Here is a 22,820-nt window from a genome sequence, read left to right as displayed (position 1 = left end):
GACCATAAATGAAATACACATTTCTGTATAACGGTAGAGAGTGTTGGGATACTTAGTTGAAATAGACTTATTTCTATCTTGGAAATTAGCTAATAACAAAATTAAATGATCTAAGGCTAATGACTTATTAAAGTCATGTTGGATAACGGGCAAACATATAATCTTTTTTTTTTTTTTGCTTTTATGTAATTACATAAGTAGGCTGTTTATGCAAATGGTATTTAATTTTTTTTTCTTTCCTCCAGAGTATTCTAGATACTTGCATGCACATTTGGATACCCCTCTTGCAGAGTATAGTATTGATGTAGATCTTCCTGGAAATTTCAAGGACCACTGGGCCAAAAATCTTCCTTTTCTTGTTGAAAATTATGAAGAACAGCCAGGGTTACAGCCACATATAAAGTGAGTATTTTTTTTTTTTTTTAAGCTTCCTCTAAACTTTTTTTTTTTCAATTTTACTTTTTAAAGTGCTATTCCAAGGCATTGTTAACAGCATAAATGTTTAATACTATATGAAAGTGGAATTCCACTGAGTATGTAAATCCTTTTCAAAATGATAGGGATTGGAATTGATTTAGCTTATAAAAGAGGAAGAATGAAACTTAAGATTATTTTTTTTGCTTTTATCTTCACATAATCAATAATATTCACATAATGTTGTTTCATAGTCTATAGCCTTACTGATTAACTATTCTGTTTCTTTTTTTTCTTGCAATTAATGTTAAGTAATTGATAAGTTTGAGATGCTCAGTGTAGTGTTATGTAGCACCCTTATTACAGTTTCTTGTTGTGTGTTAAGTTTTTATTTTGTTATATGTGTAACTTCCTAGATATTTAATAGGCTTTTAATGACAACTGGGTTTCACTGGGAAAAAAATGCTCTCTGGAGTAATTTAGATAACCAGTATTTTAGGAGGAGGGTGATTTCAGTCAACAAAGCAGGGGATTTATTAGAATAGGCTTCCAAAATATGTAGCTAAAGGAAATACAGCAATTTTTCCTGCTGTAAACTAGTTTCTAGAGATATTTTCATGTATTCACCTTATCTATGTAAAAAAATTTCTGAGTTAAACGTTTATGGCTTTTGTGTATATAGAATAGAATTAATCTTTTTATCACAAGAAGCTTTTACAGAATTGTTGGAGAAGTTACAGATTAAGACTTCTGATTCCTGGACATATTCTTACCTAGTGTTGAAAGTTCCTCAGGGCAAGTGTAACATTGAAGAATAATGTGTTATCTGTGAACTTTATTTAGTATCAATTATTATGAGCAAGGTGAAGGTGAAATACTGGTTGTGGCCATAACAAGATCTGCCATTGAATTCAATAAGGCTAGGAGTTCATTTGGGATACTGAGTGTAACTGCCATGTACTGTGTGTTTTCGATGGGGTAGGAGGAGGAAAGTGTTCTTTATACTGCTTTTAAGTATTTCTCAAACAGACAGTGTTGATTATCAGACAAATAAATCTGTTTTACAACTTTCAGGTATTTTGTTGCCAAATTATGTCTGATGCATGTTTTTCTCCTCTGTAAGAGATGTGTTATTTCAGAATTTTGAAAGCTATAAGCCTGATGTGCAAGAACTCGTATGTGTAGCTGATCATCTGGGTTCCATGATGCAGTATGAGACAGCAGGATTTCTTCCAAATAAAAGAATACATAGAGGTATACTGAAAATGTAAATGCAAATGCAAAAAAAATGTATTTTTTTCCACTCTTATAAATTTGAGTGGGGAAAAAACCACATTGATATGGTGTTAATTTAATACTATACTTCTGCAATCTGCAAATTAGTTTTATACTCTGTTCCTTTCAAGTCAGATAAAAAGTTTAAAATGAAAATAATCATTATGTCAGTTGTTTATTGACCTAATTGGAGACTGGAAATCATGATCTCCCAGATTTTATTGATGTTGGCTATTTGTTTCCTCTAAATACATCAATTTCCTGCTTCAGTTTTCCTGTCAGTACAAAAACGAGTGTTTGGCTCTAATTGTTTTTCTGTTTCTGTTGTTTGTCGCTCTCCTTTCCTCCCCCACTCTCAGCAATGGGATTGGCCACTCTAGAAGTAATGCAAGCTGTGCAGCGGACTTGGGCAAACTCAAAAGTTCGGATGAATGGGAAAACCAGACTGATGCAGTGGAGAGATATGTTTGATATTGCTGTGAAGTGGCGAAGGTAATGGTAAAAGAAGAGAGAGAGCAAGTCTTACATTGGTTGTAATAAAGACGTGTGCTTCAGTTAAGCAAAGGGCTGAAGTCACAGAGGAGAAAATGAAAACTTGCTACCACTCTGTAACTGGAAAGTGTTCTGATAAAAGAGAAGGAAAGGTTTAGGTACAGGGAGTGTGTTTCTGAAAATACTCCATTTTTTTTCTTTTTTAGAAGACAGAAGGAGCTGGGAATAGCATTTTCTGGTTGAAGCAAAGCTATGAAAGACTGTAGGATACATTGTAGCTTAAGCTAACAAAAGCTAACAAACTCCAGCGACATAAAATGCTTATGAGTTGTTTTTTCTTATGAAACTCATGTGTGCATTTCGAGAAAAAGTTCTTAGTGATCTCCGAATTCTAGCTTTTGCCTAAATTATTCTGTGTGTGAACAAAGCTCAATTAAAAATATTACATGAAGCGAAATGTGTGTCAGTATTAATGTCCTTTGTCTTTGTAGGATAGCTGACCCTGACCAGCCTGTGCTTTGGTTGGACCAAATGCCTGCCCGAAGCCTTAGCAGAGGTTTCAATAATCACATTAATTTAATCAGGTATGAGAGTTTTGCTAAACAGCCTATTCCCACATAACAAGAGATTGTACCAAAACTTACTGGCTGTTCGTGAAACAGCATGTTACAGTATTGAATATATATGTGTATATTGTTTTACTTTAAGATTTACTTTATATTTTATAATGGAACGTTTGGGGTTTGTGCACCTCAAATTTTCCCTCATGACACTTCCTCTTTTTCCTGAATTTCAATTATATGACTGAGTTTTATATAGCAAGATCTAACTATAGAATCCAGAAGATGCACATTTTTATATGCTGTTTTTAATTCCCAAGTTACTGTAAATGTAAAAATTAAATTAAGTTAATCACAGTTACATTTTTTGCAAATGCTGCTTCTCAAAGCTAGTAGCAACAGTAACAAAACAATGCTGTTCTGTTAACACCAATTTACAATAGCGAAAAAAAATGTAGCTCTTTGAGTTGTTTTCAGAGCAGGCCAAAGTAAAGCAAAAAATGATTAAATGAGTAATCTAGGAAAGGTAACAGTTGCACTTTCAAACAAAGGTAAAACTTAAGATTCAACCACTGTTGTACGTTCCATCTTCTCCCATGCTGCAAGACTCAGTATTGCAGTCATGACAGTGCTACCTCCCATGAAGTGGTAAAAGCATGAGAGGCTCTATGTGGCAGCATCACTGTCAATCACAGGAGCAGAGTGTGTTTGTGTAAGTAAATATGTAGCCAGATTTGATCTTATTTCCCCCTCCCCATGGGAAGTATTGAATCTTTTATCTGTCATTCTGCTTTTACATCTGTTTCTTTCTTTCTTTGAGAAGCTGTGTGGAAAAAGGAGGATAAGGGAAGCAAAGGCTTCTCAGGAATTATATCAGGCAGACAAAACCAGTTGTTTTCTAATGTTCACATACAGAGGCTAGTAAGAGTTTGTTCATGCTCTTCCTTCCACTCTACAGAATGGACCCTGCCAGCCTCCACTTTAATTAGGGAGTGTTTACAATTTAGCATTAAACTCCAATGCAGATCAGTAATTGCCTTTCTCCTTCTTGAGCCATCTTATGCTCAGACTTCTGTTTTCCTCAAGCCAGGTGTTACATTTGGGCTCCAAGCTCTGTCCGTCTTTGCTGTTGCTGCATTTCTCTCTTCTCACATGTACGATGCAGCAGAAACCACAACCATCTGTACTTTGAGACAAGGATACGCTTGTTTCTTCTTGTTTTTATTTTAAATGGGAGCATAAAAGCTTAAATTCTAGGTGATCTGTGCTGGCAGAAGAGTATTCCTGTAACAACACTTGATTACTGTGCTGAAAATGGCATTGAACATTTTATCTGAGCAAATGCGTCTCTGTATAGGGTCTCTGTGTCAGCAACTCTGTTTTTCACTGGCCAAAGTACTCTACTTGTTTTCCTCTCATCAGAGAATGCTAGGAAAACTCATTATTTACTGTTCCAGCTGTTTTGGTGATTTTACAGAAATCTGAAATAAGCTTCGTGAGCATTCAGAGTGGTAGGCCCACAGTGAATCTGATTCTAACCTTTTGGGTTTGGATTAGCCTTAACTTTTGGGGATCTCATCAGTGTTTTGGTCTTGTTTTTTTTTATAGCTAGGTAGTAGTTCTCTGAAAATTATTGATTTGGGACTTTTTTGGAAGGAGCAATAGATTTGAAGCAGCCTAAATACTGCTGCGTTAGGAGTTGATCATACTTTGGTACTGGATGGTGATTTCATCCTTTTTGATTCTGGAATTCTGTACTTGTTTGATCATTCTGCATCCCAAGTAATAGCTGCTTTCATTGGTCAGCTTTCTGCAATGATTTGTTTCTGCTTTTGGATTCCCTCCCAATGATTTAACGTGATGGATAGAGAAAACTATATTAAGTGGTAATAGGTTGGGTTTTGGTTACTTTTGAAGCATGTTTTGCTCCCTTATTATTTCTAAATTACAGTTTACTCTTAATGGATTATACAGATCTGTATAATCTCCTTCTTGCATTACTCAACTGTAAAATGGCTGCTGATTGAAGATACTAGTAGGCTACAGAGCTAATACCTTTTTGTTGATAATTGAGATAACTTTATGGTCTTTTGACTGTTTTTCAGGAAGACATACATTGCTGTATACCTGGCTTATGATTTGAAAGTTATTCTAATAACTGTATGACTAAGGCTGAGTCCTTTCTATAGCCTGGCTACCTGAAAACCAGGTCTAACAATATATTATTTGGACTGACAAATGGCAGCCTTCATGGTACAAAGGTATAAGCTGTTCAGTCAATAAGAAGTTTAACAATAGCAGTTGAATGTTATTTTAAGATTCGTAACAGATCTAGTCATGCTGAGCTCAAGTTGTCTCTAGGTTTTGTTTGGCCTAAATTGTACACTAGTAATTTCTATGTGCAAAAATATTTGGATCAGGCATCTGTCAACATAATCCTTTTCTTTACTCGGAATTCTTTGCATTTAAAGTCCATTATCATTCGGTGGTTCCTGCCAAATGAGTCTTGGCATGGAGGCACTAGTGTTCAGTGATTGCTGAATTAAAGATTCTTTTCCAGAGTGGCAAAATGTTTGGAGAGTGTCAGAAAACAAAAACCTCTTTTGGTTTTTTTTGAGTCAATTTGGGGACCTTTTGTTAAAGGTGCTTAAGAAACATCTTGCACTTCACAATGTTTGATAGACTTCCAGGTCTTAACATTCACAAGATGCAAGTATATTGACTGTCACTACTTCTTCATGGGTCTATAGATAAGTGCAACTTCGGCTTATCTCCTTTCTGGCTTAAATGATCAAAGCTACCAAGTTTCACTTAAAGTAGAGAAACTGTTTTTGAAAGCTTAAGTTATTTTCATAGGCAAAACAAGGATTTGGGATCAACTAAACATCAATGATATACTCAATATTCTTACAAAAAATTGAAGACAGTCTCTGGAACACTGCTACTTTTGAATTCTTGGTAATAATGTTTATTACACAAAGAGAGTGGGAATAAACTCAAATCACTTAAGACTACCCACACAAAGTCTTTTCTTGGTACTACTGCTTCTAGATGTCCTTACAGAATGATAGGTTTGATTTGGATGTATTTTCCAAGATGTCACTAAAGGAAAATCCAGTTCCTTATACTGACACGCCTGTGCCTGTTGTACAGATTTATTTTTTTTAATACAGATGGAAAATGATGGGACGTACAACAAGAGCAAATTATGGATATACATTTGTCTTCATCCTCCCGCTTTCCCTACCTCCCTTTCCTATGTGCAGATATGTACATGTGTTCTATTCAGTTTTTACAGACCGATTCTGCCATTATTCTGAGACTAGGCCTATTAAAGTGTGAAACTGTTGAGTGAGACATTAGACAGGGACTTAAGCTGCCAAAATCACTTAGAGTGGGGAAAAAAGTTAGGTGCACACACCTTCCTGTGATTGACAGTGGTTTTGCTTCCTCAGAGAGCAATAACATTTGCTTTACAAAATCTTGTTTTGTAGACTGGGAGAAGAGGAAGGACTCCTACAAATGCAATAATGGTATGTAATTTTTCCTCTCAGAGTGGTTATCCTAGCAGATTTCTACCAAGTTCTTAATGTATTTTTTTTTGCGTTACTAGTCCAAGTGAGAAAACAACACCTTCTTGATGTGTTTGTTTAACAGTTACTACTTGTAACTCTTAGGAGTCAAAGCAAAATTACTTCAATATAGAGGGATGTTGGTGAATAAAGAAAAATGTATGTGGACTGTCAGAGTAGATCAGCATTTATATTGGCAAATGTGTAAACTGGAGAGTGTTGATTCTCAAAGTAAATCAATGTGCAGATTGAGAATTCTCTCCTAGTTCCGCAATATCTACGAGTGTAAGTAACTGAGATTATATCCTTGTACAAATTGATAGTTATTCTGTAGATAAGACTTACTGGACATGGGCACACTGAAAATGGGGAAGTATGCATGAAATGTAGTTTGACAGAGAACACTAATGATACATGAGCTTTTGCAAGTTCACTATGGAATCTGGGGGATGAGCAATTTACCACTTCAGACAAACCTCTAGTTCATTCCTTTAATTTGCAAAGTATCTGTGGATAATATTCTGTCAGATATTAATGAGTAATGTTTGTGCCTTAGCCTTGGAATGTTAGGTTAAAAAACAAGACTTTAAAAAAATTTTTTTTTTTTTTTTTTTTTGTAGGGGACAGGTCATTAACATGCGGTACCTGGAATATTTTGAGAAAATTCTTCATTTCATCAAAGATAGGATCCTTGTTTATCATGGGTAAATTACTGATGTTTTGTTTTTGTTTTGTTTTTTCCCTGCTTCACTCCCTTGGTTGTACTGATTTGAAATTTACATAATGTTCATTTCAGAATGTCTGAGGGATATTTTTCTTAATTTTAGTAAGTTCTAGTGTTCTTAGCATCTATAATTGTCTTATTTACTATTGGAAATGCAAAATCCTATCCAGGATTGAAAAGAAAACTTCAACTGATAGAAAGAAACATTATGAATTATGGTATACCTAGAAACTAATAATGGTACTGAATTTGTACCCACAGTTTTGGCATGAGTGGGTCACAATTCTTTCTAAAGAATTTATTAAAGATGTTTGGTTTTCTCCTGGTGGAATAGTGTACAATTTCTCTGAATAGTGAGATTTGATTTATTAAATAGTAGGTATGAGGAAAAAAGAGAAGATATGAAAGATAATTTTAAATGAAACTCGTGTTTGACAAGTAGTTTTAAATGAGTAGAGAATCTTTACTACCTGTTACATAGATGGGTTGGTAGACTTTGTTCTGAAACAGAAAACAGTTGTAGAATCTTGAAAGAAAGAATGTGACAAAAGGTAATCTGAAAATCGATGCTGGCATCTATTTCAAACTTTGATCAGTTTTTAATGAGTAAAATGTCTTCCCCTTCTGTGGCTTATTTGTGGCAACAGTGTTCCAAAAACTAAGAAACTCTCTTTAGCTTCAAACCTTCTAATTTTTCTTTGGCCTAGTAACTTTTTTTAAATATTGAGTTCTGTTTTTCAATCTCATGATGCCACTTAAATATAAAAAAAAAAAAAAATACAGTGCAGAAGACCTCTACAATAGCTGAAAGCATATAAGTTTTAGAAAACTTATGATAGTTGCTGAAGATATGTAAGTTCTGTAGTAACTGGAAAATCTGTCCTCTACTGGGAGACAGCTTGTTCAGAGTGAGCCAGCAGAATTTGACCTTAAACCAGAGCAATTTGTGTGTGACTTTAAAAATAATTCTGTTCTTAAAATCTGAGTGTACTGTAATTAATAAATATTAGAGCACAAGTTCAATAGGTTCCTTCACGGTCCAGCTGTGCTTGCATCTGTAGTATTTGCATACCTCTGAGACTACACAGATGCATGTATTTTGAGAAGAATATTTTTAACATTAACTCTGTTCTTCTTCCATCTTTCCTCATGAACAACCCCCTGCCCACACGCACTTGTGCAAAGACTGTTTAATGCTTTACAGTGGCAAACAGCAAATGAATAAGATAAACCTGAAGTTTGAAGCTGAAAAAAATAAGCTGAGCTGATATAGCAGGAAATTACTTTTTGAAGAATAAGAAAGCATGTGGCCAAATATGAAGGAACTAATTTTTAGAAAAGAAATAATTAAATAACTTTCAATAATTTATTCCACTATAGCTAATCAGGTTAAAGCTAGATGGATTTACAGAAATGCTACGTTTATTCAACCATTGCAATTCCATATTTAATTTTTTTCCAGTGCTAATAATCCAAAAGGACTATTAGAGGTTCGAGAAGCTTTGGAAAAGGTACATAAAGTAGAAGATCTTCTTCCCATAATGAAGGTAAATTAAAGAAAAACTTCAAAATATGATAAAAATAATAACATATGTTCTGGGAGATACACAATGGTTATATTCTGAGGAATTGGGTATAACCTTAAAATGAATAGCTGGAAGCACTAACTCAGATCACTTCAAATCTGTATATGTAAGGTATGACCTTTCCCTTGCTATATGCAGATGTGTGATGTATATTTGAAAGGCTTGGCCTAATTGTGAATTGCTAAAGAAATGATGGGAAAACAAAATGTTAAATGTAAGTCTTTGAAGCCAGCCTTATCAGCTGAGAGGATTTGTGGTCAGGTACGCTGTAATGGGCTCACAGCATGCCTGTACAGTATGAGGGAAAGAATTGAAGATGTGTGTCTGAAAGATGAGGAACGTGGAAGCTCTTTTTACCTTAGGTTCATTGGAGACGGTCAGTACGTGGTGGGGCTGGCAGGGGCAAACGGGGGAATAGTCACCCTTACTGACTAATCTGAAATGAAATCATGGTTTATGTTCTTGTGCTTTGGAAGACTGTGGGGAAATCTGCAGGTTTTCTTCTTGCTGGTGGTGGTCTTTGTAGAAGGGCTCTGGTTATATGACATGCAAAATGATTTATGCTCTTATCTCAACTTAAGTAATAAGGCTTGAGCTGGGTTTAAGTAACAGGTCTTCCTGCTCTACACCTGTTTCCCAAAATTAATCTAGAATGAGCAGTGTGTAAGTATTTGGGTTTGGGGAAACACTGTTGTAAAGTATTTATTTTTAAAGGATTGGATAGGATTTTATTTAGAATAGAATAACATTTGGGAAGAAACAGTCATTCTAAATAGAGACAAACTCATTGCTTTCTTATCAAGTGTGTCCACATTGCAATTTCATCTCTAAGCAAAGCTGATGGATTGCCATAGAAAAGAGTTCTCTGAAGATACATTGGTGCTACTACTGATAGACTAACTGGGTTTGGATTTGTTCATGGTAGTAGTGCTCACTCACTTGTGCACTACATGTATCTTTACAGAAGCTACATGGTGCAAGAACTGAATTTTTCTATGGGATTTTTTTAATATATATTACTAATATAAATATCTTCAAAGAACATACCATAATTTTGGAGGGCCTTTTTACATTTCTGTCTTGTTCTTGGCCTTGAAAGATGAAGCCAAGTGGATATGAACTGAACCTAAACAAAAACTTGTGATGAAGAGGGTAGTAGATGCCGGGCTGGAGAGACAATTAAGCGTTCCCTGCTGACACACAAATGTGTGCAAATAGGGCCCTGTAGAGCACTTAATATGGCTACTGCTCAATTGTAGACCAGAAAAGATGCTGTTAGTGGAGCTAAAAATATAGGCTACTCCAAGAGAATGATGAAAATATTAAAACATAGTGGACTATACATGACTTATTTCAAAATAAATGTCTCACTGGCCAGAAATACTCTTCCTGGTTTTCATAACCTGTACACTTTGCTCTGGTTTGAATCTCCTCTATTCCATTTTGAATTGCATCGAAGTGGAATGCTGTTTCTCTTTAGAGGCTTTTAGATTTGTTTCTTTAAAATAAACACAGATTCTCCTAAACAAAACATCCTGCTTCACAAGTTCTATCATGAAGTAAATAATTGTATTGAATTAAGTAATTAATTCAATGCTATTGCATAATAGTAATTAATAGTGCCTGTATAAAATGACTGCTAATATTGATGTAGTTGGGGAATGTTATATGTCAAAAGCTGGTTTATACAACTCTTTGGCTACAGTATTACACTTAAATAATGTAGCTCTGTAAAATTCTTAAACTGTGATATTTTTACTGCTGACGAGGATAAACATTAACTGAAACTGGATCACAGTTAAGAAATTGCTGTGAGTTCTGTTCTGGAATCCACACTTAAACTAATGCAGCTACTTCTTAGTGTAAACATAAAACAGGCGCTCAGATTCCTGCTTTTGCATTTACATTGTTACATCAAAAGGTTACTATCAACATAACTTGGGGAGAAATCTGTACAACTCAAACTGCTTTGTACAGTAGCTTCTTATAAACAGTGCTGCTTTGTATTCGCTGTATAGTTATAAAGTTGAATGTCAACATGCCTCATTCAATATCTGATTTCTGTTCAGTAGGAAAAAAAGGATAAAAGAAATAAGGTAGCTGACAGTAACTCTGTGTCCTGTTCCCTCAGTTTGTCCATTTTCGTTTCTGTCCATATATTTTAGGTGTTTCAAAACATTAGCTAGACAGTCTGTCTCTGTTCACTCTAATACTACATTTTTTTTTCTTTTGAAAGCAGTTTAACAGTAAAACAAGAGATGGGTTTACTGTGAACACAAAAGTCCCCAGCCTCAAGGATCAAGGGAAAGAATATGATGGATTCACGATTACAATAACAGGAGATAAGTATGTTTGCTTTTTTTCAGGGGTTCGAGTACATTAAGTAATGATGAAGTATTAGCAATTAATCTTCTAAAATGCCATTTCTACTTGCATAAAGTGGTTCTTGTTTTTCACTAGTGACATTTTTGTAAATAACTAAAAAACTTGTTCATTTGAGGACTTCTGACTCCTGTTGTGTTCCCTAATAAAGAAGGAATATCTATAACAGTGGTGGAGTAGGCCCAGTTGAGATGACTCTCTAACATATAGCACAAAAGTGACGAGAGACTTTATTATTTATCTTAAACTATAAAATACCTAAAGGGCAAAAACATCTCAAAAATCTGTCTTATCCATATCAAAATACACTTCTACACGGCTGAGAGAGCTGGAGCTGTTCATCCTGGAGAAGAGAAGGCTCCAGGGAGACCTTACTGCAGCCTTCCAGTACCTAAAGTGGGCCTATAGGAAAGACAAGGGAAAAACTCTTCAGCAGGGCCTGTTGTGATAGGATGGGGGGTAATGATTTCAAAATAGAGGGAGGTGGATTCAGAGTAGACATTAGGAAAAAATTTTTTACAGTGAGGGTGGTGGAACACTGGAACAGGTTGCCCAGAGAGGTGGTGGATGCCCCATCCCTGGAAAGATTCAAGGCCAGGTTGGATGGGGCTCTGAGCAACCTGATCTGGTTGGAGATGTCCCTGCCTCTTGCAGGGGGGTTGGACTAGACTTTAAAGGTCCCTTCCAACCCAAACCATTCTATGATTCTTGTTGTGAGACCTTGTCTGTTATGGTTGCCAAAAAGTCCTGAATGGAATGGAAACTTCTGTGATCTAAGAATGGAAGTGACTCTCTTCTGTTTGGATTGTTGGTCTTTTTAAATGTTTATTTTTGAGATATTTGCAGACCTTCTATCTGCAAATACCAATGTATATAGTACCTGAATATATGAGTATCCAATCAGGAGGCTTTAAGCCACTCTTTAGGTGAGGTAGTAAATTTCTCACTTTATTGATGCTGACTCCTTGTCTTCCTGAAGAATGAGCGTTAATCTGAAGCTCAGAAGCTTTATCATGCCACTGACTAAAAACTTTGGCTTATAGGATTTAAAATTCTGTGCACTGGAATTTTTCCCAAAACTTGTGTGCTTCCAGTGAGTGGCATGGAAGCCAAACTTCTCTTCTAGAATGTTAGCGTATCTCGTGGTTTTTAGTTTTGCATTCTAAATCATATGCCTATATGCAGCAAAATGGCATTAAATTTGTGGCCTCACTGTTTTGGGGAAAATATTTTGGTGTCAGTAAAATGATCTAACTTTCCTTTGCACAAACTTTGTTCTGTATCAGTCAGTCTGTTTTGATCCATAGTTTGTAACTGTGCTTTTATACTGAAACAATTCCATTTTGGTAGTTTAAAAGTTAACAAAACTACACTTTACATTCTATACAAAAATCTCAAGCCCATGAAGATACTTTAAAATTTCATATTTATTATTTACCTATACTTTAAGTGAATCACTAATGCTTGTTAGGTGTTCTTCAATGGAAATACTTAATCTGTGATTAGACAGCAATCTTTATGTGTTCTTTCAGACAAACTTACAATGTGACAAAACATTTAATTTTGTGATTTGATTTTCCTTTTTTTTTTTTTTTTTTTTTAACTAAAAGGAGGGCAATGCACATAATCACCTGCTTAAGGAAAAATGATGGGAAAAAGGTGATGATGAGTTACTTAACTGTAATCATTTGTAACTTTGGATATTAGATTATGTATCGAGTTCTGTTAAAAAAAATTTACCTCCTTTTTTGTTTCATCTACTTGATAGAGTGGGGAATATATTATTTTCAGTAGAAACTCAGACAACAGAAGAGAGAACACAGCTGTATCATGCAGAAATAGATGCGCTATATAAGGATCTAACAGCTAAAGGAAAAATTCTAATTCTCTCTGCAGAGCTGGGGGTAAGGCTGTTTTAATGGAAATCATTAATTCCCTGATGATAAAATTCTATTGTGTTTTTATACCTTCTGTTTAACAGTCACTGTTCTAATAATTTTTGACAGAGATTGCGCTACATACAAGATTCATGAGAAGCACTAGAATTGTTTGTATTGATTCGTATTGCAATGAGAATCTGACTACATTTGAGCTTGTGCTTTCCATTTTTCATCCTTTAACACAGTGTAGATGAACTGTGTTCACCTAAATGTTACAGATATAACAAAATAATTTGCTTAAACATCTGTTAATCAGACTTTTCAGCTTAACATTTTTTGCATTTGAAATTGTTCTTTAATTATAAAAATAATCACAGTACTGTAAGACTTTCCCATATGTCTTCCTTTGTATGGTATTACCTGACTATTAAATTAATTTCTTTTTTTTTCTCTTGCTTAGGAAGTAGATGCTGTTTGCAACTTGATCCTGTCATTAGTCTATTACTTCTATAATTTAATGCCACTTTCAAGAGGATCTAGGTTAGTGATTGTCTTTATCATGTCTGTTACCTTGGATCCACGCTGTAAAATGTCCATGTGTTGCAGTATCTTAATACATTTTTTTTTAGTTTAAAAAAAAAAACATAAAAAAGCTCCGAGTTGAGCTGTATCCTGCAGTCTCTTGTTTTGTGCTGCTGTGACGATGGGTACTGACTTAGTACTGTTTTATTTTGCAATTGCTGATGGTAACTCTTCATAGCTGCACGTATACTTAAATACAGACTACTCATCATTTTATAGACTTCGGCTCACAGATTGAAAAGTGTCAATTTTAAATGGTAATGCTTGGGTTCCTAATCTATATTATGTTACACCACTGTAATTTCACTCAAGAAGCTTTACTGAAACGTATTTAATATGTGATGTACTTTGAGATAACTTATTTTAATAAAATACGCTAAAATATTATTTTAGTAGTTTATTGCAATTGTAATGAAACCCTAGAATAAAAAGTCCCTTATGTCACAGATCTCTTCAACTGAAATTCTAGTTTAATTACAACCTGGCTACATCTAAGACTACTATGAATCTCTATTCCACAAAGCACTTAAAGTCTTTATTATTAAACACAGTTCAGTAGAAAATAAAATTTAAAAAATTCCGAGACTTCATTTTTATAATCAGACTTTGCCTTTATCTTACAGAATGTAAAAATTAACAGAAATTCTGTCTGAGTTTCACAAGTAAAGAAAGTTAAATTTTAAAAGAAGTTAAGTAACTGAACAGCTTTACAATGTCTCTAGCTCTGTTGCAGGGAGAGTTCATAAACTCTTCTGGGCTACAGCTAAGCTTCTTGGGAACAGGAGATTGCTTTGTTTTCACCTCTGTGGAGTCTTAAGAACTCTGAAGTCTGAAATTATTATTCTGGCTACTGCAGAAACAGTGCTCTTCAGTACGTAAACTGCATAGGATCATAGCTTCATTCCAGTGGTGCTGGAAAGTAACAGTGATTTCACTGTTAGTGTTTCATGCTTGTTTTTGCTTCTAAAATAAAGTAACTAGCACAGTATTTTTTACTAGCCTTTTATGAAACAGTACTACATTCTATTTGTTTTGTGGGCTAAAATAGCATTATGGAAAGACTTAATATTTTTCTTTTTTTTTTTTTTTTTTTTCCCTTAGTGTGATAGCTTATTCAGTGATCATGGGAGCACTAATGGCAAGTGGAAAAGAAGTATCGGGAAAAATCCCAAAAGGAAAGGCAAGTATCAAAATACACTGGTTCAGCCTTGATGGAGGAAGTAATACTTGTGAATGCAAGGGAGGAGCTGTAAGAATGAACAGAAGCTGTTCACTTATTTACTGGAGATGAGTTAGCTGCATACTATGATGTCTTGCAGCCTGAGAGAGTTTTGAAAATTTCAATGCTGTTCTGACAGCAGGTGAGATTTAGAGACAGTATGTGCAGTAATTCTGGTGAGTCAGATTATAGCAGTTTGTGTCCCACACTAATTACATGTTTGTAACTAGAGCATTTCTGGTGTGCTGAGCTGCTCTTTCCAGCTTTCTTTGAGAAGAGTTCTGAGAATACTTCGGCAGAATTAGTGACTTTTCTGGCACAGAGCAGAAATTTTCTTTGTTCTCAATGTATTCCAGAGCACCTAGGGCTTGGTAAGCAGAAATGTGTTTGTAACTTCTTTTGCCTTCTCCTTCCCCTCTGTATTCTGCTTAATTTTAAATAGTCCTAGGTTTTAAATGACTACATTTGAATATTATACCACCTTGCTCAATAAAGGGTTTGCCTTTCTTTATTCAACTGTCGGTCTGTTAGGTGTGTTACCTTTACAGCATGAGAGGAGTGAGAGCACTTCTGTCTCTTTAATGTAGTGTTAAAAGAATCAGTGAAATTCCGGTGAGAAGCGAAGTTGTTGAAGAAAATATCCTGCATGGATAACTGAAGAAAAAGCGACTTTCCCTTTTGTTCTAGAAAGCCCTGAAAACAATGAAGTTTTTCCTTTCGGTACAGTGAACCAGTAGCTTTTAAGAGTAAATTGCACTTGCTTAGTAGCAAGAAAGCTTCCTTTTCAGTATGCTATTAAGCTGGTATCTTCACTGTTCTATGAGAGGCCAAGCTAAGGTAAAAGACTTACGTGGATTTTCTTATGCATCATCTTAGGACTTAATAGGGTAGTGCGTTTTGTGGAGTGATTTTATGCAGGCAAGCAGAGTTTCAAGATTACTAAAAAGCGGGATTTTTGACTTACAGGAAGTTTGGGGACACTTTTACATTTGAGGATTTTTCCTGTAATGGAGCCTGAATTCCTGAATTGGAACAAAACAATTATTCAGAAAAGTTTTTACCAGCTGGAAGAAATTGTTTTACCCAGTTGAATGAAACTGTGTTTTGGTTTTTGGTTTGGTTTTTTTGTTTGGTTTGGTTTGTTTTTTGGGTTTTTTTTTGTGCCACATTCCTTTGAAGGGTATTTCTGGTCCCAAGCTGATGAAAGCATACACTGTCAGACTGCTCTGAAGACAGATGCCCAGTAGTCAAGAGTCATGTTATTGCCAGGCAGGTCAGTCAGTAGCCGTGGCCAGCATAGCTTCCAGTATTGGTTGTGGTGTCGTGTGCAAGCCCAAAGAGCTCCAGTGCCTGGTATCCGAACTGGCGATGAGGGACAAAGTAATCTGGGCACAGAGTAGTTACTAAGCTTACTCCTGTCTTACCAAGAATATAAGCAGCATGTTCTCAGAACCCTTCCTTGAATTCAGACAATGTTCACTGAACCACAGACCTTTCAGCTTAAATGTTTCAGTACTAATGAACCAATGTTTTTGACTGCATGTTGTTTTGCTGAAAACCTTTTTTTTAGCTGATGATCACAAAGTTGCACACAGTTCTTGGCTATACATAGTCAAACTTGCCTGAAAACTCACTGTGGAAATAAGTAATACAGAATGCCTGGAAAGTCCAATATAAATCTACCAATCGTGATACAATATTTTGCAGAGTGCAGTATGTAGAAATGAGAAATATCCCCATTTTATTTGGACATTGTAATAAAGGGCTGAAGACAGTCAATATTTTCTGGCACTGACTCATTGTAATAAACATCTTGTTAAGAGATAAAATAAGTAACTAGACTTTGTCACAAAAGGAAGGATATGTTTTTGAAGTTAAATTTATATGTTAAGAATATTTGAGGATTAACTTCCTGAAATTAGAGAACTTAAAACTTACCTAATTTCTTAAGATCTCTTTTATTTTGTTGCATTTTCAGCTGGTTGATTTTGAAGCAATGACTGCACCAGGGTCTGAAGCTTTTAGTAAAATAGCAAGGAGCTGGATGAATCTAAAAAGGTAAATCTTTTTTTTTTGTTCAGATGAGGGGTGGGGAAATAAAATAAGAAAGACTACATGTAAAATTTAAACCTATACTAAAATATGTTACTTTAGAAATTATGAATTTAGTAAATGATTCTGTGTGTTTTTAAAAACTGTTTAGGAATTGATAAGACAGGATTTGAATTTACACACACAGTAGTTTATTTGTAGTCTAACAGAGTAGTTAGTAGTCTAGGCATTCAGTTATGTGAGTGTTATCCTCTGAGAAATTATTTGGGTTAATATTTTCTTAATTTTGTCCAGTGGTCAAATTTGCCTTTTTATTATTTTTTTAATCATTAGTAAACTGGTAATTGAGTGAACAAAGCAGGGGAAAACTTTAACTTTTTTTTTTTTTACCCGTTCTTACAGATCTCTTCAAACTATATAGCAAAACTCATTTATTTTATTCTTTTAGTGCTATTTTAATTTGGAGAATAAGTGTTACAAAGTAGATGGACATTTTGAATATACAGAATTGTTACTTAGTATAACTGCATGACTTTTGTATAAGTTTTTTGAAATTTTTTCATTTATATATATATATATATTAATACTGAATACATTAATTCTTCTACAATATTATGAATCTGGTGCATTTGATTTGTCCCTTAGTGGTTATTCCCCATACAAAATCTAAAAATCGGGCCAGAGTCAAAACCAGTCTTAGAGTCCTTCAAGTCAGGGTCAAGAGACTTAACAAGAGAACTGGCTGATGTCCTTACAAAGCCATTTGTGATCTTGGAAACGGGCACATCAGGCGACATTCTAACTGCAGGAAAGGAAATCTTGCATCCATCTTCAAGGAGGCCAGAAGGATGACCCAGGGAAACTATAGGCTGGTCAGTCTCCCTTTGGTCCCTGGGAAAGTGATGAAGTGAGTCCTCTAGGAAAGCATTTCAAGGTATATAAGGGAAAAGGTGACTGAGGACAGTCAACATGAGTTTACCAAATGTTCTGTGACCCCATATGATTGCTTTCTGTGATAAAATTACTAGATTTGGGGATGAGAAGAGAGCAACTGATGTTATTTATTTTACTTCAACAAAGAGTCCCACAATACTCTCATACCAACGTAGCACATTATGGTCTGGATGAATGGACAGGTAGATGTGTAAAAAGCCGTTTGGATAATCAGATTCAGGGGGTACTGAGCACTCTAGACCGCACCTAGAATACTGCATCCAGTTTGGGGGCAACCGCAGTAAAGACTATGATAAACTGGAGCAAATTCAGTAGAGAGCCGCCAGGATGGTCAGGGGGCTGGAGCACATGCCTTAACAGGAGTGAATTGGGCTTGTTCAGCCTGGAGAAGGGGAGGCTTTGACCTAACAGCAGCTTTGCAGTACCTGCGAGTATTGAGAAAATGGAGCTGGGTAGTGCTTGGTGGGAGGACAAAAGGCAACAAGAATGAGTTGAAATGAGGTTCAGACTTGAGCATATTCTTTTCACCCTGAGGGTAGTCAAGCAGTGGAGCAGGCTGTCCAGAGAGGCTGTGCAGTCTCCATCCCTAGAGATTTCCAAGACCTGACAGGATAAAGCCCTGACACCCTGGTCTGACTTCACAGTTGGCCTTGCTTTGAGCAGGATGTTAGATCACAGACATCCAAGGTCTGGTCCAGCTTGGGGTGTTCTGAAAGCCTGAGAAACTCTGCAGCTGCTCTTAGTGCCAACTATCTCATACTGACTACTGTTGTTTAACTTCATTATCAGTGGTTCTCAGCCTGGTGAATTTCACTAGACTACAAAATCTCTTCGTAAATGAAGAAGGCTGTTAAGAAGACTCAAGGACATCTCTGTTAGGCTAAAAATCTACGTGTAAATGCAGTCAAATTCAGTGTTTATTAAGGAATGACATTTTTAAACTATGGTGTAGCAAGTTGCAGTTGTTATTAAAAGTAGTCTGCACAAATATTGTGACTTGGTTGTCTTGGAAATACAAAATATTTATGGTTCCCACATTTTTTTACTGTAAGTCTCCCAATTTATATATTTATGTTCTTAATCCTCTGTTCATGCCCTTTTTTTTTTCTTTTTGTTTTTTTAAAGACATATCTTTACCAAAGGGGAACTTCTCTCTTGGAAGCAAAGTCACCTTAAGCTATTTCAACCCTACCTATGTGTTTCTGACCCTCTCAGTTGTACTGTTGAAATTGTGGGAATTCATGGCAAACCAGATCAGGGAACTGATTTGTGTTAAAAATAACCTTGCCAAACCTAGAATTTCTTTTTAACCAAGACCGTTTTGTAGCATAGTCCCACCAATAGTATTGCTGGCTCAAATGAGAGACATTCAATGGGCAAGGAATGAACCAGAGTGGAGAAAATGCTAAAGTTGGCTTTACTTGATGCTGAGAAAAATATCGGTAGAACCACAGCCTAAAGGACTTGAAGTAATAATATGAAGGTAATTAACCTGAGTGGCTAATTTGTCTGTGGTAGAAGAGTAATAGTGGGTAAAATAAATAAGGCTTAAAGACTTAAAGCAATAAAATTTTGCTTTAACTTCTGCCACTTCTGAAGGCTCTTTTGTGTAGGCATTATTTTGATTCTGTATAGTGAGTGAGGAGTCATGAGAAGCAAGAGCTGGTTGTGGGCAACAGATTCTTGACTTCAGGTCCCAAATTTGTTGGAGGAGGGGATGAAGATGTTAATGTGTTAACTTCCAGGTAAATCGTAAAACTCAACAAAAGAGAAATAATTTTCTTTTTTTTTCTGCTCTTTCAGTATTTCACCTTCTTACAAGAGCCTACCGTCAGTATCAGAGACTTTTCCAACCCTGAGAACGATGATTGAAGTACTAAATACAGACTCATCTCATTGTCTAAAGAAAGCTATAGTTGTTGTATAATTTATACAAATAAAAAGCCAAAAGCTACTGCTTCATAAATTATTTTGAAGGGAACATTATGGTCAAAAATTGTTTGGTTTTGTTTTAATAGAGTAAACTTACTTCACTAGTTATCACTGGAATAAAAGGAATCTTTCAGTGACCAATAATGTTAAAAAGTAACAAAGAAGTAGAACAAGCTGATTTCTTGCACTGAGACACACTTTAACAGGAAATACAGTTGTTCAGGGGCCAAACCAAAGAGCATAAGAAACTTCCATCAGTTATGATCTGAACGTACTCCAGGTGAATTTTTTTTTTTAAAAAAAAGCAAAAAGTAATCTGCATTGGAAATACCACTATTCTATTCCCATTTGTTGTTTTTTCAAAGCCTCTGTCTTCTGCATGGAAAACTTCATGAACTGTACACGTGTAAGTAATTGGTAAATAGACAGGCATTTCATGTAATGCAGTCCAGTGAAGGAACAGATGTCAGCTTAAAAGAATGGGTTTCAGGAAAACATGATTTGGAAACAAAAACCAAACAAATTACGCATTTGGAGTTAGGCTTTTGATGAGTAAATGTCAGAAACACAGCAACTGGACATCAGTCTCCCTTTCCAAGTATCCATTGGTGGTGGTGGTTGGCAAAAGATATCGATGGATTGACAGTGTATTGGGAGAGCTAGCTACGATCCCTGAATTGTTCTTGTTGGAAGGGCCTGGCAACATTCTGGAAAGGCAGGCCTCCTGAAAGACAGGGCTGATTCAGTTCAAACAACATGGACTGTGCCATGAACCAGTTTCTGATTGTGATACTGGTGATCTTTCTGGTGAGTCCTGACTGAATTATACTCATTTTAGCTTGAGCTCTTTGACTTTAGAGCTCATTATCAGGTTAAGTGCTTTCAGAAAAAGCAAGCAATGGTGGGGCAAATGGCCTGGTTTCCTCAGTGGCTTTGATCAATTTTTTTTTTCTTTTTTTTTTTTTTTTTCCCCTGCCTGAATATTCAGCATGTCAGAAAATGTACAAAAGTGTTCTGTTTTAGATAGAACTTTCGACTTGTTTAATATTGATGGTCTAAACTGTGATTCTGTTGCTGTCATCTTTTACAGAAATACTCTATTCTTTGCTTTGCTTGCTTCCAGTTTTCCAGAGGTTAGAGCTTTGGGCAATTGCAAATATCTAACCATGTAATAGGAGATATGCTAAAGAGTAACTTACTTACCAAGGGAGAGGTGAAGACATCCTGCATGCTCCAAGTGTACCAGAAGTAGTGGTGTGGTTGCTTTTCTCTGGCTACAGCGCAGGGCAATCTCAATCCCCTCTTTAATGAAGAAAGAAATACAGCAAAGCATCAAAAATGTTTATATAGGTGACCTACTTTAATAATGGAACAAAAAACAGGGTGGATTTATTGAATGGAGGGTCTTTGATTATTCTGTGCAAGTGTTTATCGGATTCAAAGTGGACTCTGTGTGTTTGTAATTTTGGGGTCGAGGGGCGGGGGAAGTGCCACAAGTTAGAAGCAGCTGTGAATACTGACATTCATTATAAGAAAAGCTGTTGATTTAAAGTTAAATTTTACTATTTGTTACCTTGATCACTGGCAGAATAGGACAGCTGTGGGTAGCTAGAGTCTGGAGTGTTTACATGTATGAAGGATTTTATAGACATAGAAAATGAATCCTGGAAAGTGGATGCATACTATTTCTACTTTAGCCAGCAGTGCATCCCACCCCCTGTGAGCAGCTCACTTCCCACATTATATGGATTTCAGAGGTTTTAATTTGTCTGCTTGTCTAGTTTGTGAACAGGCTGCTCATTGCATTCAGAGTGCATATTAGCAATAAATCTTCCAGTTTGGACCGCTTTTGGATGAACCAACATGTATTCTGAAACCTCTGCACTGTGAACCAAAACGTGGTCAATGGTGAAAACGAGGAGACCCACTTCAAAAGTGTGCTCCCAATTCCAGTTAAACCAGTGGTGCATGTATACCCGTGGGAACTTCTTTTTTTTTTCCATGAACTCTTACATTCTGAAATTGTGTGTTGAAAATACTGGGGTAGGGAAAGAATGTGCTTTCCTTCCCCTTAACACCTTTTACCATCTATTGCTGAAACAAATGTTGCTGTCTGTGTAGTAACTTTTCCTCCCTAAGAACAAGGTTTGTTACAGTATTAACTTCTTGCAGTGCTAATTTAGGGTATTGTTACCAGACTGGTAAGCACAGCAGAAGTAATGTCGCATGAAGGCAGGGGAAGGAATAGGAAGCATCTGATGGTTTTGATCCTGATTCTGGTAGGTCTAAGAGTAGGTCCGGAATCTATTTCAAAATTTGCATGGACTGTGCTGGAGCTACAGTGATAACATGGGTAGATTTGATTAAAATATAGCGACTCGACTCCCAGCCAAGTGAAGAATGATCAGATATGCCTATCTTGAACTGTAGAATCAACATTTGTTTTGCAAATGCCAGAAAACAAATGGTGTGCCCATATATGAGCCTACTTTTCCTGAAATCTATTTTTCCCTTCCGCTGCTTGTTTGCAGGGGAAAATACTAAGTAAGTTGAGGTACATATATCTAATTCAGGGAAGCATAACAGATGAGTGCCCAAAATGCAAGGAAATCTAGAAAACTGGGGAAACACCTGTTTGGAATCCAAGTTGTTAGCCACTAGTGAGTGCTTCGTAAGCATTTGGAGTGATGGGTATCATTTTGAGTAAGTAAGTGAAAGTTATCAGTAAAAAAAAAAAAAAAAAAAGCAGAATTTCATATGCAAACCTAAGGTTCATTAACCAAAGCATAATACAGGCAAATTTGACCACCAGTCTGGCTGGTATTAATGACCATGCATTTTAAATTTTCTTGATCAGAATTTATGTAGGACGAAAGTAGGTATTTCTTTCCAAATAAGGATAAAGGAGGCTTGTGAGTTTTCATTGAAATAATTGGGTTACTGTCCAATTGTGACAAAGGTATTTTCCCACGATTCTTTTCCTTAAGTACCTTCCCCTCCCGCACTAGAAATAAGCAGTATTTGCTTTTATGGTGTCCTTCTATTTAAAGGTCTATTAGATTTCATAATGGAGGAAAGGAATTGTTATTTTCTACCTACCTAATGGAAAAAACAAGTGCTGCATCTAGGAAGAGATGCCCAACTTTATGCCTTGATTGTATTCTAATGGTATGATCTTTCCTTTAAGCCTGTAAGT

The 22,820-nt window shown here is 35.9% G+C and overlaps 1 protein-coding gene across 4 annotated transcripts in view; it reads left to right on the top strand.

Moving 5' to 3' along the window:
* Positions 1 to 19,646, top strand: part of TTC13 (tetratricopeptide repeat domain 13) — a 44,063-nt gene extending 24,417 nt beyond the window's left edge. Inside the window, exons 12-23 of one of the 4 annotated variants that reach the window (XM_086744785.1) lie at positions 246 to 402; positions 1,538 to 1,668; positions 2,049 to 2,181; positions 2,673 to 2,765; positions 6,934 to 7,017; positions 8,500 to 8,584; positions 10,860 to 10,969; positions 12,774 to 12,909; positions 13,346 to 13,425; positions 14,569 to 14,647; positions 16,665 to 16,744; positions 19,496 to 19,646. In XM_086744785.1, the coding sequence (XP_086600911.1) occupies positions 246 to 402; positions 1,538 to 1,668; positions 2,049 to 2,181; positions 2,673 to 2,765; positions 6,934 to 7,017; positions 8,500 to 8,584; positions 10,860 to 10,969; positions 12,774 to 12,909; positions 13,346 to 13,425; positions 14,569 to 14,647; positions 16,665 to 16,744; positions 19,496 to 19,619 (1,292 nt within the window). In that variant the 3' untranslated portion in view covers positions 19,620 to 19,646. Of the gene's footprint in view, positions 1 to 245; positions 403 to 1,537; positions 1,669 to 2,048; positions 2,182 to 2,672; positions 2,766 to 6,933; positions 7,018 to 8,499; positions 8,585 to 10,859; positions 10,970 to 12,773; positions 12,910 to 13,345; positions 13,426 to 14,568; positions 14,648 to 16,664; positions 16,745 to 17,383; positions 19,464 to 19,495 lie in introns of those variants that run through there. The other 3 variants (XM_086744787.1, XM_086744789.1, XM_086744788.1) reach the window with 3 other exon arrangements.
* The last annotated feature ends 3,174 nt before the right edge of the window (positions 19,647 to 22,820 follow it).

Source organism: Chlamydotis macqueenii, chromosome 3, assembly GCF_036417535.1.
Source record: "Chlamydotis macqueenii isolate bChlMac1 chromosome 3, bChlMac1.mat, whole genome shotgun sequence".
Classification (NCBI taxonomy): Eukaryota; Metazoa; Chordata; class Aves; order Otidiformes; family Otididae; genus Chlamydotis; species Chlamydotis macqueenii.
The sequence above is the reverse complement of the archived record's forward strand: the minus strand, read 5'-3'. Positions and strand labels throughout refer to the sequence as shown.